Genomic DNA, 20,072 nt, shown 5'->3' with positions numbered 1-20,072 from the left:
TGGCTTCAAAATTATCTTAATGGTAATGATATAATTAAAATTTAAAAAAAAAAAAAACACCATTTTCTTCTTTAACATTCCTCTCAATAGTTAGGTTTTTTTTGACAATAAGCCACCCATCATCACGTGACCTGAGAGCTACCGTATATTCAGAAAAGCACACTGGTACATGTATTTTTAAAGTAATTACCGGTAGGAAACATTAATCGGTCAGCAAAACACCGTAAAACGGGCGCCATAGCCCTCATGACCAGGTTATAGGTGTTTACTGAGAGACCAACATGATGAGAGCTAACCAATGGCTGACATTCATATCTTCGGGGAATTCCTAGCAGTGAATTGCAAGTCGTTTGCAGTCCGGTCAGCTCCAAAATTGGAGACGCTATACCATAATATTTTCCCCCTCTCATTAGCCAATCAGCGGCCAGCGCGCCATCAGTAAAAATTGTATTTCCTGGCAACCTCCACATGCGTCCTTCGTTACGTACGCCATACTGTGTCGAACTCCCGCGCCGTATTCTGCCATAATGTCGAACAGTTGTGTGGCCACTCTGTCAAAACACAATTTCTAAATCGCGTACCAGTTTTATTCTAGCTAAGACAACCAAACCCCATATATCGCCGTGATTCCTAGACTCTGGCTTGAAGTCCTGCGAAATATAATCGTGTACCTACACAGATCGTTCAGAATACCCCATTTGTATCGGAGATGGCAGCGATACAAATTCTACCGTATGGGGAACAGTTGTGTGGCCACTCTGTCAACACATTTTCAAAATCGCGTACCATTTTTAGTCTGCGTTTGACAACTACAAAACAGGTATCGTTTTAAAGCTCTGACATTGCTCTTCTTTCTTGCAAAATGTTATACGCGTACCTACACAAATAACCTTTATAACAGTATTTCTAATAGAGATGACGAACATCCACAAAATGATTCTCGGTACTTGAGCGAAATCGATAAACTGGGGGTAGAAATGAATCGTCAATATTTCGAATATTTGTTCACTAATCGGACTCCTTGTTTGACATGACCTTCTGCAGAACACGTGGATTATGTTGACTGTCGAAATTCGTCGAAATTCACAAGACAGGGGCTTAATAAGCGGCCCAAAACTGCCGATCACACTTGGTGGGTAATTTGTGACCCAGCGTGACCTGTACTTTATTAATGATGTAATCTGGTCGATGATTGGCTGAATGCCGGAATACATTATCATAATGAGTCTCCAATTTTGGAGCTGACCCGGACTGGTTTGTGATCTTACCTGATCTGTGTTTTTTTTTACAGTAGCTAGACTACCTAAGTAGTTTGCTGTGTTGAATACTGAACACACTGTAGCCTATGTTGTTGCCATTTTTCCTGACGACCATGAGCGATATTGGTGCAAAGGCATTACCCGATACGACGTTTGGAACCGAACAACAGCGAGCTCTTCTGCTGGTCTTTGAGCCATTATTGCATGTTTACCTTGTACCAAACACTATGCTTTGTCACTTGACTCATATGTTTTCGCTCGGTAAGTTTTTATTCACTTTTTTCCTAACCACACCATGTGCCAGTGTGTCCCGTATTTCAAAGAGTTAAGGTGTCTACGGGTTTGGTACTGATAATCTTATACGCAAGTTCTGATTCATTTAGTATGAGGCTGGCAACATTTTTTATGGAAGGGATCGAAAGTGAAATTGGGGAAGTTAAGGCTGTTTGCAGTTCCTATGCCGGTGATCGGCCGACAAAATCCACGGATCAATTTACAGCGTAGTCAGTCAGGCTGATGCCCTCACTACAATTAGCGCTGCGCCACAAACTACTAAAAGGTCAGGGACATTTTCAACCATTCTCTCACAACATCAAGAACAAAGTTTGGTAAAAAGATAAAAATTACCTAACATGTACCAATAAAAAAAAAAGAATCATCATCTTCCGCCTCCTCCTTATCGGTAGATGTCATTGGCTTCAGAAGCAGGTTGCACGATGAAATTAATCTTGGCTTATTAGTCCTAGCGTAATCATGGACAATGTTCTTCTAAATCAACACACATCCCGGTTCATTACGTTTGTGATCAATATTAAAACCTGCAAGGACACCATTTCTACAATATTGGATTTGGTATTATTTTTTGGATAAAACAATAGCATGTTCATCAATCAATGTTGTCTTGCCAACTGTAAATGATGAGAGTTGAAAAGATGAAGTTTCGAAAGTTGTAACCTTTTGCAGTCCGGGTCAGCTCCAAAATTGGAGACTCATTATGATAATGTATTCCGGCATTCAGCCAATCATCGACCAGATTACATCATTAATAAAGTACAGGTCACGCTGGGTCACAAATTACCCACCAAGTGTGATCGGCAGTTTTGGGCCGCTTATTAAGCCCCTGTCTTGTGAATTTCGACGAATTTCGACAGTCAACATAATCCACGTGTTCTGCAGAAGGTCATGTCAAACAAGGAGTCCGATTAGTGAACAAATATTCGAAATATTGACGATTCATTTCTACCCCCAGTTTATCGATTTCGCTCAAGTACCGAGAATCATTTTGTGGATGTTCGTCATCTCTATTAGAAATACTGTTATAAAGGTTATTTGTGTAGGTACGCGTATAACATTTTGCAAGAAAGAAGAGCAATGTCAGAGCTTTAAAACGATACCTGTTTTGTAGTTGTCAAACGCAGACTAAAAATGGTACGCGATTTTGAAAATGTGTTGACAGAGTGGCCACACAACTGTTCCCCATACGGTAGAATTTGTATCGCTGCCATCTCCGATACAAATGGGGTATTCTGAACGATCTGTGTAGGTACACGATTTATATTTCGCAGGACTTCAAGCCAGAGTCTAGGAATCACGGCGATATATGGGGTTTGGTTGTCTTAGCTAGAATAAAACTGGTACGCGATTTAGAAATTGTGTTTTGACAGAGTGGCCACACAACTGTTCGACATTATGGCAGAATACGGCGCGGGAGTTCGACACAGTATGGCGTACGTAACGAAGGACGCATGTGGAGGTTGCCAGGAAATACAATTTTTACTGATGGCGCGCTGGCCGCTGATTGGCTAATGAGAGGGGGAAAATATTATGGTATAGCGTCTCCAATTTTGGAGCTGACCGGACTGTTTTGTTTGGCGTGGCTATCTTAAGAGTCGGCGATGAGTACAAACCTGGAGTTTGCGCAGCTCTACCTATGCCTAAGAGTTTATATGATAACTTCATTCTCTCTCTCTCTCTCTCTCTCTCTCTCTCTCTCTCTCTCTCACACACACACACACACACACTTCCACAGACGAATTGTCACATATAGCCAATGTAGAAAAGCAAAGAGGCCGGCGCGCAGCTGTGCATAGCCTGGTAGAGGGCGTACTCAACATGTCCGATGAGTATCCAGACTGGTTTAGGATTTTCATGGATGCCCTGCGTAGTTCAGGTATGTATTTGACATTATAGTTATCAAAATCTTTCTCAGAATTGATAATTAAAGCTCCTATAGCTGTACCATTTTGCATTTTGCTATTTCGTCTATATTTCCTCTAGCATAGTTTCTAGACTCACAATTCTGTTGTGGTTTAGGTGTCCCTACAACTACAGGGACCACAACTTTGGTTTTGTTAGTTGTTGACCAGTATGGCACCATTTTTGATCCAACTTTTAGGATCACCTAAGATGACATTTGACTTACTTTCATGTAATTGTACCTCAGCAACTATATTGGGGAAAGTATTACGTTTACTGCATTTTGACGATTATGGCACCAACATTTTATAAATTACTTTTTGATGACATTGGACCTACTTTCAAGCACCGCAGGGATTAAAAGAGCCAGAGAATGTTTTTATTCGATGTTGACTATAATTAAACAGAAAAAGTGACAATAATGTGGGGTCACCTTAGATGACATTTGACCTGCTCTAAGGTATCTCAGAAACTTTATAGGCTACAAGTATAGAGTTTGCTGCATATTGACATGTGTGGCACCATGGATGTAAAAAATGATGGTACCAACATTTCGTGTCAAGTGTTTTGGTAACATTTGATGACCTTTCACCCACTTAACTGTTGTCAATCAAGGGCGTTTGAAAAGGAGACGCAAAAACAAAAAGATCACAAAATTAAGCAATAACCCCCGCCGCAGGAGGGTAAGCTTATACACGAGATTTTGGTACAATGGGCGACATATAGGCCTAGCACGAGCCGATAGGCCAGTGCTGTATTGAGGGAATTGTACCAAAATCGAGTGTATACCCGACTGCGAAGGGGGTTATTGCTATTATATTATATCAGCTTGCGTGTATTTGTTGTCTTACTTGGGTATTTTCATCATTCTAAGCGCCAAATGCAGAAATTCGATGTCTGAGAGATCGAACGTAAGAAATTCTGCCCCCGATACCGAGCATTTTTATAAGTTGGGATTCCGTACAGGCACACTTATCCTACGATAAATACGCATTACATCCATATCGACATTGCATTTTATTCGCATACAACACGAACGATACTTGTCAAAAAATACCTGCTGCACTCACACAGAAAATGGGTCAAGAGTTCAAATCAAAAGAAAAAAGTAACAATTTTTTCATAAATTTACATATAAAGAGCAATAGGCCTAGTCCTGGCTTTTTTGGAATACTAAAAATAGATTTGTCTCATTCTGTACCGCATACCGTCGCAACATTCAGTGGTGGCACAGTGAAGTTACAGGATCTATGTTTGATGGATAATTTGGACCTTAATTGTACCAGAAAACAAGCAGTTTTAAAATAATCCAGACTTGCGATGACTGCAACTGTGATGAACAGTTGTGCAGATTCTGAGTGTGTTGCCCGATGCAGGGAGAGCTGGACGCTGACACTGCTCGTTGCATTTGATGTCAAATATCGTCGCAGTCGCCAGGAGTCATCCATTGTTATTTTGAACTTCTTGGTCTACATCGTTAGGACATCCCGATCTGTTATAGCCCAAACTTTGGTAAATAATATCTGACATACCGTTACTGTGAGGAAGTGTCAATTTATTTGTGTATGAACGAATACTATCTTCATTTTCAAGAGCGGTACTAGGATATATCGCGTCTCGACTCCCGCAAAGTGCACGCGCACGGTGCGCTGTCGCCTATTTGTGTGCATCATACGTACCCCAAACGTGCTGCTTCAGAGATGTCTTTAATCATCGATCCCAACTTATTTACACAAGAGGTGAGTTACAGACCCACACTTTATCTGTGTATCAAAATTCGGTCTTCAGTCTTTGAAACAAAGTGGACTGTTTCGGGGGTGGCCCTAAAACGAAGGGGGAAGGGGGAAGGGGGATACGAAGGGCTTATGACCCTAAAACGAAGGGGGAAGGGGGATACCAAGGGCTTATGACCCTAAAACGAAGGGGGAAGGGGGATTACGATGGGATTATGATATTCACATTCTAAGTTGATAAAACTTGGGTAAAACTATGCAAAAATAAAATATTGTCCTGACTATGATAAATATGAAAATAAAGAAATATTATGCATAATATAGAGCCACCACCACCACATACTAAAGACGGGGCCTATAACTTTAACTAATGCAAGGAAGGGGGACATGATATTCTTAGTGTCAGTAGAGAACACTTTGATAATAATATACAAAAAAGAAATATTGTCCTCAGGCTTAAGGGACAGATGTTATAAGACGAAGGGGGAGGGCTCTGTGTACAATGTATAATATACAAGCACCTCCACCATACTGAAGACATGGCTTATAACTTTAACTGATGCCACGAAGGGGACATGATATTCTCAGAGTCAGTAGAGAACACTTTGATAAATGATGCAAAAAAGAAATATTGTAGTCAGGCTTAAGGGACTGATGTTATAGGGCGAAGGGGGAGGGCTTTGTGTATAATGTATAATATACAAGCACCTCCACCATACTGAAGACATGGCTTATAACTTTAACTGATGCCACGAAGGGGACATGATATTCTCAGAGGCAGTAGAGAACACTTTGATAAAATGATGCAAAAAAGAAATATTGTAGTCAAGCTTAAGGGACTGATGTTATAGGGCGAAGGGGGAAGGCTTTGTGTATAATGTATAATATACAGGCACCACCACCATACTTAAAATTGGGCTTACAGCTTTCACTGATGCCACAAAGGGGGACATGATATTCTCATTGTCAGTAGAGAACACTTTGATAAAAAGATGCAAAAAAGAAATATTGTAGTCAGCCTTAAGGGACTTATGTTATAGGGCGAAGGGGGAGGGCTTAGTGTATAATGTATAATATACAGGCATCACCACATACTACAAATTGGGCTTATAACTTTCACTGATGCCACAAAGGGGGACATGATATTCTCAGAGTCAGTAGAGAACACTTTGATAATAATATGCAAAAAATAAATTATTGTCGTCAGGGTTAAGGGAGTTATGTTATAGCACGAAGGGGGAGGGCTGTGTGTCTAATGTATAATATACTGGAAAATGGTTATGATTGTCAAATATACACCATTTTGAATGCATGTAGTGTCATCACAGGAAGACTGTATGACATTATTGACAGTATTACAGTAGTACTTGTAAATATTTTTGATGTAGCAAATGTAAATATCCCAAGGTATGAAGCAGCAAAGTATTGCTTTTTTTTGGAAGGGGGGGGGGTGGCAATAGCATACAGAGCAGCGTAATCAATTTTATTACATTAGAGTACTGTAGCCAGTCTCCATGTGAGAGCATGAAAACATACATTAAACTGATGTCCGTATAAAGTAATGCATAACTGTGCATTACATGTATGCACTATGGGTACATCTGTATTTTTCATAAAAACGAGAGACCACAACATTGTGAACAATGTTGTGACTGTTATTTATATTAAGTACAAATAATGTAAATCTTTGTATGCGCATACATAAAATTTATAAGTCCCTTCATTTAGGTCACTTTACAAGATCCTATGCACGAACACATAGAGAAGGTGACAACCTTTTGCCAAGAATATATATCCCAGAATCGTAAAAACCATACTTCGGCATTCCGTAATTTTCACATATTGATCTCTAATACCACTGTATATACCATCTTATCCGCCAGATTATAACTGCAAGTCATGTGCCACGTACAGTCTTGCTTTTATATTGAAACACAGAACAGTTCTCTTCTTCCACTGTGAATTAGCTTGTATATGGTGCATTGTGCACATAGCCCTCGCCATGTGTTTAATAAAATAAATATATGAAGTGTGAGCAATATTTCATTCCTGCCTATTGTTATCAACGCGATCTCTAACATAACTTTGAATATCATGTTCTTCAGGGTATTGATAGAAAGTAATTGCTCTCTTTAGTCTGGCGATTGTATATCATGCATTGTCCCTCACATCAGAGGACAATATTTCGTTTTTGAATCTTGTTATTAAAGTGTTCTCCTCTACTTAAACATTAAAGATCATTTCCCCTTCATCGCATCAATGATTGTTATAGCCCAACGATCTGTATGGTGCTAGAACTTTTACATATTGCATTGTATGTAGCCCCACCTCTTTCCTCCTACACCATAAGTCCATTAAGCATGAGGACAAAATTTTTCTTTTGCAAGTTGGAATCAACATTTTCTTTACTGACACTGTCAATATCATGTCCCCCTTCGTGGCATAATTTATAGTTTATGGGCCCCTCAATTAGCATGGTGGTGGTGCCTAAATATTAGACATTATACACGAAGACCACCCCTTTGTCCCATAGGATAAGTCCCTTAAGCCTGATGACAATAATTAAACTTTGCATATTTCTATCAAACATGTTCTCTATTGAAACTGTGAATATCAGGTCGCCCTTCGTGGCATAAATGAAAGTTATAGGTCCCATCTTTAGCATTGTGGTGGTGCCTGTATATTATACATTATGCACTAAGCCCTCCCCTTTCGCCTGACAACATAAGTGCATTAAGCCTGAGGACAGAAAATAACTTAACTTTGCATATTTCTATCAAACAGTTCCCTACTGACACTGATAATTCATGTCTCCCTTCGTGGTATAATTAAAATTATAGGTCCTGTCTTCAGCATTGCAGTGGAGCCAGTATATTACACATTATGCACTTAGCCCTTCCCCTTCGTCACATAAGATAAGTCCCTTAAGCGAGAGCACAATATTTCATTTTTGAAACTTTTTATCAATATGTTCTCTACTGACACTCAGAATATCATGTCCCCCTTTGTGGCATCAGTGAAAATACGGCTAGTTTTCAATCGGGTTCGAAAGTTATACGCGCTGTCTTGAGCATTCTGGTGGTGCCTGTATATTGTACATTATACGCAAAGCCCTCCCCCTTCGCCCTATAACATCAGTCCCTTAAGGCTGACTACAATATTTCTTTTTCGCATTTTTTTGCGACTGATGCCGTATGTTGTGGGTTCGAATCCGATTGAAAACTATCCGTATATTTTATATCAAAGTGTTTTCTACTGACACTGAGAATATCATGTCCCCTTCGTGGCATCAATTACAGTTATAAGCCATGTCTTCAGTATGGTGGAGGTGCCTGTATATTATACATTGTGCACAGAGCCCCCCTCGTCTTATAACATCTGTCCCTTAAGCCTGAGGACAATATTTTTTTGTATATTATTATCAGAGTGTTCTCTACTGACACTGAGAATAGCATGTCCCCTTCGTGGCATCAGTTAAAGTTATAAGCCATGTCTTCAGTATGGTGGAGGTGCCTGTATATTATACATTGTGCACAGAGCCCCCCTCGTCTTATAACACCAATCCCTTCAGCCTGAGGACAAGATTTCATTTTTGTATATTATTATCAAATGTTCTCTACTGACACTTAGAATATAATGTCCCCTTCGTGGCATAAGTGAAGGTCCTGCCTTCAGTATGGATGTGCTGCCTCTATATTACACATTATACACTAAGCCCTCCCTTCGTCCTATAAGATAAGTCCCTTAAGCGTGACCAGAATATTTCATTTTTGAATCTTGTTATCAATATGTTCTCGTCTGACACTGAGAATATCTTGTCCCCCTTCATGGCATAAGTGAAAGTTATAGGTCCTGCCGTCAGTATGGAGGTGGTGCCTGTATATTATACATTATACACAAAGCCCTCCCCTTCGTCCTTTAAGATAAGTCCCTTAAGCGTGAGCAGAATATTTCATTTTTGAATCTTGTTATCAATATATTCTCTTCTGACACTGAGAATATCATGTCCCCCTTTGTGGTCTAAGTGAAAGTTATAGGTCCTGCTGTCAGTATGGATGTGCTGCCATATATTATACATTATACAGAAAGCCCTCCCCTTCGTCCTATAAGATAAGTCCCTTAAGCGTGAGCACAGTATTTCTGTATTGAATCTTGTTATCAATATGTTCTCGTCTGACACTGAGAATATCTTGTCCCCCTTTATGGCATAAGTGAAAGTTATAGGTCCTGCCGTCAGTATGGAGGTGGTGCCTGTATATTATACATTATACACAAAGCCCTCCCCCTTCGTCCTATAAGATAAGTCCCTTAAGCGTGAGCACAAGATATCATTTTTGAATCTTGTTATCAATAAGTTCTCTTCTGACACTAAGAATATCAGGTCTCCCTTCATGGCATAGGTGAAAGTAATAGGTCCTGCCTTCAGTATGGGTGTGCTGTCTCTATATTATATACACAAAGCCCTCCCCCTTCGTCCTATAAGATAAGTCCCTTAAGCGTGAGCGCAATATTTCATTTATGAATGTTGTTATCAATATGTTCTCTTCTGACACTGAGAATATCATGTCCCCCTTCGTGGCATAGGTGAAAGTAATAGGTCCTGCCTTCAGTATGGATGTGCTGCCTCTATATTATACATTATACACAAAGCCCTCCCCTTCGTCCTATAAGATAAGTCCCTTAAGCGTGAGCACAATATTTCATTTTTGAATCTTGTTATCAATATGTTCTCTTCTGACACTGAGAATATCATGTCCCCCTTCATGGCATAATTTAAAGTTATAGGTCCCATCTTCAGTATTGTGGTAGTGCCAGTATATTGCACATTATACACAACGCCGTCCCCCTTCGTCCTATAAGATAAGTCCCTTAAACGTGAGCACAATATTTCATTTTTTAATCTTGTTATCAATATGTTTTCTTCTGACACTGAGAATATCATGTCCCCTTCGTCGCATCGGTGAAACTTACAGCCCCTGTCTCCAGCATTGTGGTGGTGCCTCCATATTATACATTATACACTAAGCCCTCCCCTTCGTCCTATAACATAAATCCCTTAAGCGTGAGGGCAATAATTTAACTTTGCATGTTTCTATCAAACTGGTCTGTACTGACACTGTGAATATCATGTCCCTTTTTTGCATCAGGGACTGTAATGGGCCAGATCAGTATGATGCTAGTGCTTGTGTATAATGCACTATGCACAAAGCCCTCCGCTTTTGTCCAATAAGATAAGTACTTTAAACGTAAGGACAATTTTTAATTTTTGCATATTTTTATATGTGTTCTCTACTAACACAGTGCATATCATATCATAGCCCCTAAATGGTATCAGTGACAGTTATAGGTCCCCATCAGGTTCGTACTAGTGTTGGTATATATTGCATTATGCATAAAGCCCCAGCCCCCGTCCTTCTTCTACTGACATAAGTCCCTTAAGCGTGAGGCTAATATTTCATTTTGCGTATTTTTATCAAAGTCAAGACAATGTTTCATTTTTGCATAGTGTTATCAAAATTTTATCTACTTACAGAGAGAATATCGTAACCCTTCGTATTCCCCCTTCCCCCTTCCCCCTTCGTTTTAGTTTTTCCCCTGTTTCGGTCTTTCTCGAGGGTCTATGGCTTAGATAGGTACGTTCAAATCCACCGCCCGGGCAATTTTCGAAAATGCTGGTTTAGGGGCCCGTTTTAGCACTGCTATCAGTGCTAAAACAGTATTTTAGCATTGGTGGAATGAGCTCTCGTCCAATAAGAATGGCGCATGGTAGCATGATATAATATAAATTACAGCATTTGCCAACACATAAGCCTCCAGTGGAAAATATACACTCTAATGGGTTTCGGAGTTCAGTTTTCTCAGAGAATTCATTATTGGAAGGGCCCAATGCTTTCCCTGTATTATTAGAACATTATTTTTTACGTTTTTTAAAGAATATGTTAATAAACTGTATTAGAAAAGAACTTGGTTTTGCGCTCCCGCACAAATGATCCAAAGTAAAATAGCAGATTTCTTGGTTTCTATTCCTTAAAAGTATGCTTATGCTTATGATCACATAGTAGATGTTAGGAAGGTATTTTTGAAGAGGAAGTTAGTTGATGATAGCAAATGCCATGCGCTTTCTCTTATTTTCATGTATGTGCATGATTCAGCTGTTTTGAGTGAATCATAATATCATTTACTAGTCCTAAACTGGTCATTGATAAAAATTCTTTGCTGTAGAAGCATTGTGATATGTCAACTTAGTTTTGATGACAGTCGAACAGACATTACTTGTGTAACAAAAAAGTATCCAATCTTACTTGTAATGAGTTATGGCAAAACTAATTTTAACTACAACACTTCTCTGATTTGTCACACAATTTGTATCCGCAATATACATTTAAGATACTATGATACAAGGTGTATGGAAGTCGTTGAAAAAGTTTTGTATCATCTAATTGCTAATTTACATATTCAATAAACTTTCACAGTTGTGAAAGGAAACTAAAAGGACTTGAACAAAGTTGAGGAACGATATCATGATGAAAGTAGCGAAAAGACGCGGTTACTATTTTCAAGTCAGCTAGTCAGTAATATTCGCGATCAGTGTTACTTAAGTGAAGGCCTTGGCCAAAGTTGATTTAAATTACTATCTGCTCCGTACATTGATGAGACAATGATATTGTAATAGTGAAAGGTATTTTCATTTTCGTGTCAACAAATTGGTAATTTGCATTGTAATGAACTCCCAACTAGACACCGTAAACTAGAATGGCCTGATCAAAGTCATGTTTAATAATAATTTTGAAACATACGTGAACTTATTATTGAAACATACATGAACTTTCCCAATAAGTGATATCTAACAGGATGTACTTGACCAAAGTTTATGAAAATTCTATGTATACTCATGATACCATTAATCCACATACTTTTTATTGAGCCTTAATAAATCGCTTTATCTTCACAGATAATGGACATATCGCAGAAATTATTGAAGGCACGAGTGAGAATAGTATGTATGAATTGGAAAACTACAAGAGGCACATCCGATTATTTGCACCACATTTGGAGGTGATTAATCCGGCAGAAATCCTACCAGAGCTGACATCAATCCTGAGTGACCATGACAGGGAGCAGATCAAAGCCGACCAAAGGAATCATGGTCCACGTTATGCTGTCTTGACTTTGCTTGACAGACTGGTGAAGAAGACTGGAGATTGGTTCAAAGATTTTCTGCAGGCACTGAGAAACGTCGGTAGAGACGATTTAGCAAATCTCCTACATGGGCCAGAGACCACTGAACAAGTGATCTGTCAAGAGACAGGTCGGGTGATTTTTCTTTGAGTGTTATACAGAGACCAAAGTTTGTTCCCCGAATGACAAGTTAAATACCGAAAGTTCCCTCCACAATAAATATAGGAAAACTGTCAACGCATTAAATTATCAGACAAACCATGAAACAGTAGTCCTTTGCTGGTTAGTAAACACTGTACGATCTCGCGAGCCAGAGCAATAATTTTCGCTCCGCTGACCTACGCAAAAATCAAGTTGGGTGATAAGGCTCGCCGAAGAGGGCGTGGTTTACGACGATGACACTGTATGACCGTCAGCTATCAAATATTCTACTCTCAAAGATCGACGTGTGGACGTTAATTTGAGAGTAGTAACTTACATTCAGGAACAAATATATGTTTTATGCATTTCAATGTACTCTTTCCGTCAAATTAAGGGTACCATTGTTCCCTTTAGTGAAAAGAAATTACTTATTTTACATTCATATTTATATTTATATTCATATGAATAATTGATCAAGCTAATAATTTTTTTATCATTCCTAAGCCAATGCTCTGATAGAAGCTACTTTCAATTATCATTATTCTTTACTTTGTTCTGAAATTCATGCCGTCGCCAAAATTAAGGACTAGCTTACCTTGGCATGACAATTCAGAGCGTCGCTATCGTGCTAGACAGATGAAGACCTATATATTCTAATTTTGATGATTTTCCGGTCATTATATTCTAATTTTTATTTTACAGAAGAGCGCGTGGACACTTTCAGCAACGACAGTAATGACAACAGCAGCACTGATTCTGACCCTTTACCACTGGATAGTCCCGAAGCAGCAAATGTCGTTGAAAGCGTCATTAACGAAAACAACCCGTGTGATGAAGATAAGCAAAAGTTTATGGAATTACTATTTTCCCCGGGTGCAAGATCTTATTGGCAAGAAAACTACCGTTTAGGTATGGACCCGTCTCTTCAGGCAAATTTAATGAGTCCGCTTCATGAGAGTTGGCGGCAAAGGCTTGAAGTACAAGAAGTTGATGTTCCTTCGGGGACAACCATACCAGCACCTCCTGGATCAGATGTCTCGCTGAGAGAAGGCATGGAACAAGTCAGCATAAGTCCTGGTTTCAGTACCACTGGCATTAATACTGATGAGAAACCTCAGGACAGATCTCAAGCACAGAACATTAGCTTAGACAAACAACCAGAAAAAGTAGATCAACAGCCAGAGAAAGTTACGGTCACACCTGATCTCGATGAAAGCAACACTTCGTGCGAAGAAGTAAATCAAGAAGCTGATGTTTTTGAAGAGAAATACGACAAAGAGTACACAGGTACCGTTTTAACGTCTTTCTTTTCAATACAAGTTGCTTTAAGGTAGATCGCACCTCGGGGACAGATATTCGAACTCTCAAACTTTCACAATTTGTTTCTGATATACCACTTGCGGGGGGATCATTTTGAAGCTGTTGGAGAAAGAAAAACTTTCACCTGCTTACTTTTTCGAAAATCGAAAATTTTATTTTTTTGTCCATTGAGTTACCACAGGGATGGCGGCCATTTTGAATTTCAAATATCGGGAAACCTTAGGCAGTTTGTTTCTCTAGAACTAAAGTTTTAACGGTGATTCCTGATTTTCATTATTGATTTCGAAAGAGAACGGTTGAAAGATTCTTGAAGAAAAGTTTGAGCAAAAGTTTGTTTTCACTTTCGATGCACATACTACCTTAAGAAGGAACTGGCTTGTAAAGATTAATTTTCTACATACAACATTGTTCGGCTTAATTTCCTCTTCATTATGGATCATTAATCGCTGGCCATTGTTTCAATAATACGGTGTTTTCAATCGGGTTCGAACTCACAATGTACAGCACTCAGTCAACTAGCGGAGAAGCAACGGACAAAAACCGCTCGGCCAAATTCCCATCTCAAAAAGTTGTACTTCAATAACCGAGTTTAGAGTTGTTACAATGAAAAAATCATAAAAAGAAAAAAAATCAAAGACTGACCTCACTCTATCACAAGCTGCATCATTTCTTCGCCATGTAAGTTGTTTTATTTATCTTGCTCTGTGAGACAGGGGTGTATAACGGGATTTTGAGGCTAACTACATTAGTTTATCCATTTATCTACTATTGCAAAATCACATAATTATTTCTATGAAACTGCCCCCATTGCGTCAAGCATTGGTTGTAAATATTACTGAGCAGTTGCACCATTTACATGTGAAAATATAAAAATGTTTTTACCAACTCTACAGACCTTTGTTTTCAGAAAAGACATCGCAGCGTCTTGATGGTGCTACCGAGGCACACTGTGTTGGCAATGAACTCACCCACGATCAAGAGATTAGCCTATGTGCCAACCAGGAGGAATTGGTGTCGCCAGCTTTGGATGGCAAAAATGTGATTGTATTTGCCCCGACTGGAAGAGGAAAGACAATCATGTTAGCTGCTATCATGAAACACCATCTGCAGGAAGGTTTCACAGGTGAATAATACGCTGTTGAAATTAAGCTACATGTAAATACAGCATACTTCCAAAATCTTTAAGAAAAGTTGACTTTCCATGGTTGTTAATTACATGCACTTTACCTTTTCTCATTTCCTAATTTCAATATAAAAAGTCACCTTAATTGCCAGACGTGCATGCCAATAGTATAAACCGCACTCCCACCATTATTGTAAATACAAAATTGCGCCATGGTATTGTTACACTGTCAAAATAATATCCTCGATTATTTTTACCGGGTATGTCTTGAAAGATTGACAAAAGTTCTTTTTGATTGCTTTGTTTACAATTAAACAGGTCCGAGGCCAAGGAGAATATTGTTTCTCGTTAATGAACAACCACTGGTCGAACAACAAGGAAGTGTGCTTAAACGTTATCTCGAGCCATTGGAATACCGAATTATTCAGCTTACCGGCGAAACGCTGACGTATTCATTGAATCAGGTGGTAGAAGCCGGATATGACGTAATCGTACTGTCAGCACATACACTTGAGAATGCACTGGAAGACGAGGACATCAAATCCCTGTCTTTATTCACCATGATGACATTCGATGAATGCCATCACACACAGGTGATTGAATTTATATAGATTAATTACATATTTGTTATCAGTAAGTTTGTGGAGGAACAGTGAATATGTAAACTTCCATATTTGTGTTAATTTGATTGCCATAACGTAACACTAAACCATAAAAAAATACCAATTGTGTAATCAACGAATTCAAATACCTTTTTATTGTGATGTTTTTGAATATCAACATCATTGTTATTGTCTAAAGAAAATGTCACCTCTGGTTACTTAAGTGGTTCTCATCGAAACATGTGACTATAAAAATGAATATCATATTAGTAATCGGCAAGTTCAAAATACACTGTTTGAAAGTGTAAGCTCAACATTGATAGTGTCATTTGAAATTTTTAATTTTGATGATAGAAACCCTTGCCATAGAAACAGGCGATCATAAGATGAATCCAATATTTGCGGTCACAAGCATCAAATACATGTGTGCCATAAGTTTGATGCAAATCCAAGTTCCTATTATCATGAGTGCAAGACAAATATAACTTTGATTGTACGAACCATGCATTGCCATGGAAACATACGTTCACGAAATTGATGCCGTATTTGCAGAGGGAAATAGTAAATATATGTGATGCTAGTTTGATGAATGTCCAACTTCCTTTATCATGCTTTCAAGAAAATTGCAATTTTTTGAAGCTAAAACAGTTGCCATGGTAACATTTAGCCCCAAAATGGATGACATTTTTTAATATCAGTGCCGAAAATTACCTTATACTGTACGTTTCATGGAAATCGGAGCTATTTTCATTTGGGTTATTTTCATATGTTTTATTTATTTATTTATTTATCTATTTATTTATTTATTTACTTATTTATTATTATAAATTATTATTATTATTATTATTATTATTATTATTATTATTATTATTATCAGTAGTAGTAGTAGTAGAGTAGTAACATGAACATTATTCAGTCTGTTAATTAAACGTATTCACAGTTTACAGTAGACTCAGCTTGATTAAATGTATAGCTGTAATCTTCCACATTGTCACTCAACATCCTCTGAATAATATCCCGACACTAGAATACTTGACTAATTTTCTCTTTATACGATCATTGATGGATCACTAGGGCGAGACGATGTTCAACAAAATAATGGGCAGATTCTGTGATATGAAGATTGAAAAGCCAGAAGATCCACGACCACAGGTAATTTATCACAGTAGTACATTGTTGACAAGTCAACCTTTGAGTAAATGGACACTGGTCGCGTTGTGTTAAAGTAAAAGCTGCTGTGCTGCGGTAGGATAGATAGCCAAATACGTTTAGGAAAACATGCTAATTAGAATTTCGTGTTATATATGCACAAACTTTCTCTGTACAGATAATTGGTTTGACAGCGTGCTTAGACTGTTGCCAGGCCTCTACTGATCCGAATGCCCGTGATTATGTATTACAAATATGTGCCAACTTGGATGCTGAGATGATATCGATGGTTGTCGAAAATAAAGAGGAACTGACGAAATATGCTGCTGTGCTAGAAGAAGGTAGGGTCATTAAGGCCTGTTACAAATCATTCTTGTAAATATTTTGCGTAGAGAACTAAATAAAGTTTTGACAGCCTGGTGCAATCAAACACAGGCTGCCACTTTTGCATGATAATTACACCAAATTGTGACGTTCTAATATAATGCTTGAAGAGCGACATAACTGTATTTATTGATTTATATAATTTCAGAGAACAACTTAAAAGTGTTATTTGTAATCATATCAGTTATACAAGCAGGAAGCTTCCTGCTTGTATTACTGATATGATTACAAGGCTTAAGCCTTGCAGGAATTCTTGAGTTGGGAAGTAAAACTGATGCCAGATTCCAGATTCACAAATTTTGCTATGTGTACCAGTAGGTTTCCTGTCAAGGAATGTTCAGAAATATTCTTTTTGAGAGAAATCTGACTTACAACTTCATGTTAACTTCTTTTGTAGGAAGGAATCAGGATCCTGATGGCAAAACAGTTCTGCTGGCAAGGAACGACACTGGTGTCCCAAAGCTGGAAGCAACACACATCTCCCCAGAAAGTATGATGTACAATGCCGTTGATGAGGTTAGAAGATTGTCAGAACATGAATACAACAAAGCAATAAAGAAAATACAAGAAAGGGACCATGAAGAACGAATTCAACTGAAAAGAGCCAGGGAAACGGCGTGACGCGTGAAATAGAAGTGTTATGGCGATCCTCTGAAATTCCTGTGCAGTGAACTGCTTACCTTTCCACCGACCTTCGTTTGCGGAAACGTCATTATGTCGTCATTGACTAAGGGTGTCGTGATAGAATCAAATAAAGTCACATATCAGGTCAAAGAGATCGACGTTTTCACAAGGCTGGCAAAATATCCAGCAAGAACTGGATATATGAATGGGGAATTATGGTCTAGGTTAGAGAGACTTATCATCCGATATTAATAAACAAAAGCTTTTCTCCAGAGAGACCATGTGTAAATCGTTGTGTACCAAAAAATTGGAAGAAGTTTTTTCCTTTCTTGTTGAGCTTTTCAAACAGTAAGAATGCCACGCGGCGTTCATTTATCTAAGGGTCCAAGAATATGCTTATAGCAAAGTCTACGTAATTTGCATTAGAACACAACAATTTGTAAAGGTAAACAAAATAAAGAAAAACAAGTTCTGTAGGACTTTAAGTTATAAAAGTGAAAGAAACGATGCTTTGTTTTAAAACTTTGTTTTAATACATGTGGTGCAGTTTATATTTGCTCCTTCCGGGGTTCAATTTATAAGTGTTCATTTGACAAATGACAGTTGGTTTCTTCTTTTGATTGATTACAACTTTTCAATTTACAATGGACCATCTCACTTACAGTAATTAGTGCCATTTTGCATATTTATAAATTATCATCTCAGAACCCGTTTTCTAACATGTGTTTAAAGTTTCAAGATTTTTATTCAACTGCCTGTATAAGAGCCCGTCTTGTGTGAGAGACAGATTAGGTTTATTTTTAGATCCACAATTGTTTTATTTCAATTATCTGCCCTATCTCCCATCAATCATTCCATCATAAGACGATTGGAACTAATTTGGGGGAATAGTATCTTTTAATTGATCGAATTTATCAAAAGTGTCAGGTTCCCTATCTCTGAAAGTTTCAATACTACAAGTTACCCACAAGTGAAATGCAAAAAAAAAAAAAAAAAGTAGATGAGCTTAAATTTGCTGATTAAACCAACATTACTACGATATCCTATTCTCCCAAATTAGTTTAAATCATGTTCCACGTTTCTGTATGCTGATGACTTGAAATATTGTATGGTCATCAAGACTTAATCAGATTGCAGGTTATTACAATCTGACATTTCTAAATATGGTAGAAAACTTGGAAAGTGAATCTGAATCCCAAAAAAATGTATGTCACATTTCTTCTTGAATAAACACAACAATGTCCCTTACAATTATAAGCTTCATCAATAAATCACATGAGTTGATGCCATTAAGGATCTTGGCATTTCCTTCTCTAGCAATTTAAGTTTTGTTAATCACATCAACAAGATCATTAAAAAAAACACATCGACCGGTCTGTTTCATTGAGCGGAAATACTCTGATTTTACTAAAGCAATTGCTATCAGAATTATTTACATTTCTCTTGATAGGAGTATACTGGGGTACTGTTCAGTAGTGTGGTCTTCACACCAACAATCATGCATCGACAATTACGAATTTGAACGAGTTCAAAAGAAATTTATAAAAATGGTACTGATTTGGATCAAATAACGAGGGGAGGGAGAGCTACCCTTCGTATCTTAGATTGTGCATATGTTATCCCTTAAAATTGTGATGATTTTGCAAGTCAAAACATTTGAACGGTAAACTCATACAACTGAAATGTCGTAATGCTGCTTCACAATTATCTGAAGTTGTAATGATTTGATTAAAATCAAAATCCAAAACCCCATTTGCTTCTTTCGAATACCACTTAACTAGTTTATGTGGGGATAAACCATCAATCATTACATGACTATATACTATATTCAGCAAAATCAAACTGGTACAATGTATTCTGAGAGTAATTACGAAAGACTAATGCGTCAGCAAAACATCATGGATATAATACACATAAGGGTATCATACAATTCCCAGACTCACCTGAACTACCGATATTTCCTTGATATTAATAATGAAATATAGTTAGAATGAAACTAAATTCAAACCTTGGGCCGGTGCCGTCGTCGGATCAATTTTGCACTGGCCAAATTTGGCTATGTGATCGAAGTAAATACATACGGCCCTGCCGTAAGAACTGCGCGTTCGCCAGAGACATGCTAAGTGAAAAGTAACGTTAGTCTGTTGTTTCGCGTTTCAGTACATTGTGCATGCAGCACCAATTTGAACCATAGCATACTCATATGGACCGCTGCACAACATTGCAAAAGGACCTACAGAGCTGTTCCCGAGCGATGACTAAATTCTGCTGAAAACTAAAACGTTTTGGTTTGTAGTCGTTCAATATAGGTAGTTGGCCACTTTCAAGTATTTTCTATACTCTCTATGCGAAGCAGATTAAC

At 38.1% G+C, this 20,072-nt stretch overlaps 1 protein-coding gene across 1 annotated transcript; it reads left to right on the top strand.

Moving 5' to 3' along the window:
- Nucleotides 1–1,254: 1,254 nt before the first annotated feature.
- LOC139123073 (antiviral innate immune response receptor RIG-I-like) lies at nt 1,255–19,004 on the top strand. The gene is made up of 9 exons (XM_070689048.1): nt 1,255–1,520; nt 3,289–3,429; nt 12,141–12,497; nt 13,211–13,795; nt 14,736–14,951; nt 15,270–15,544; nt 16,628–16,705; nt 16,881–17,043; nt 17,484–19,004. The coding sequence occupies exons 1-9, from the start codon at nt 1,346–1,348 to the stop codon at nt 17,705–17,707; spliced, it is 2,214 nt and encodes a 737-aa protein (XP_070545149.1). The 5' UTR covers nt 1,255–1,345; the 3' UTR covers nt 17,708–19,004.
- The last annotated feature ends 1,068 nt before the right edge of the window (nt 19,005–20,072 follow it).

Source organism: Ptychodera flava, chromosome 22 (genome assembly GCF_041260155.1).
Source record: "Ptychodera flava strain L36383 chromosome 22, AS_Pfla_20210202, whole genome shotgun sequence".
Classification (NCBI taxonomy): domain Eukaryota; kingdom Metazoa; phylum Hemichordata; class Enteropneusta; family Ptychoderidae; genus Ptychodera; species Ptychodera flava.
The sequence above is the reverse complement of the archived record's forward strand: the minus strand, read 5'-3'. Positions and strand labels throughout refer to the sequence as shown.

Excerpts from the sequence above, each read along its gene's own strand:
- LOC139123073 (XM_070689048.1), top strand. The coding sequence starts at position 1,346 with ATGTTGTTGCCATTTTTCCTGACGACCATGAGCGATATTGGTGCAAAG. Across the intron at positions 15,545-16,627 it reads ATGAATGCCATCACACACAG|GGCGAGACGATGTTCAACAA; the intron begins GTGATTGAATTT and ends ATGGATCACTAG. Across the intron at positions 17,044-17,483 it reads TGCTGCTGTGCTAGAAGAAG|GAAGGAATCAGGATCCTGAT; the intron begins GTAGGGTCATTA and ends CTTCTTTTGTAG.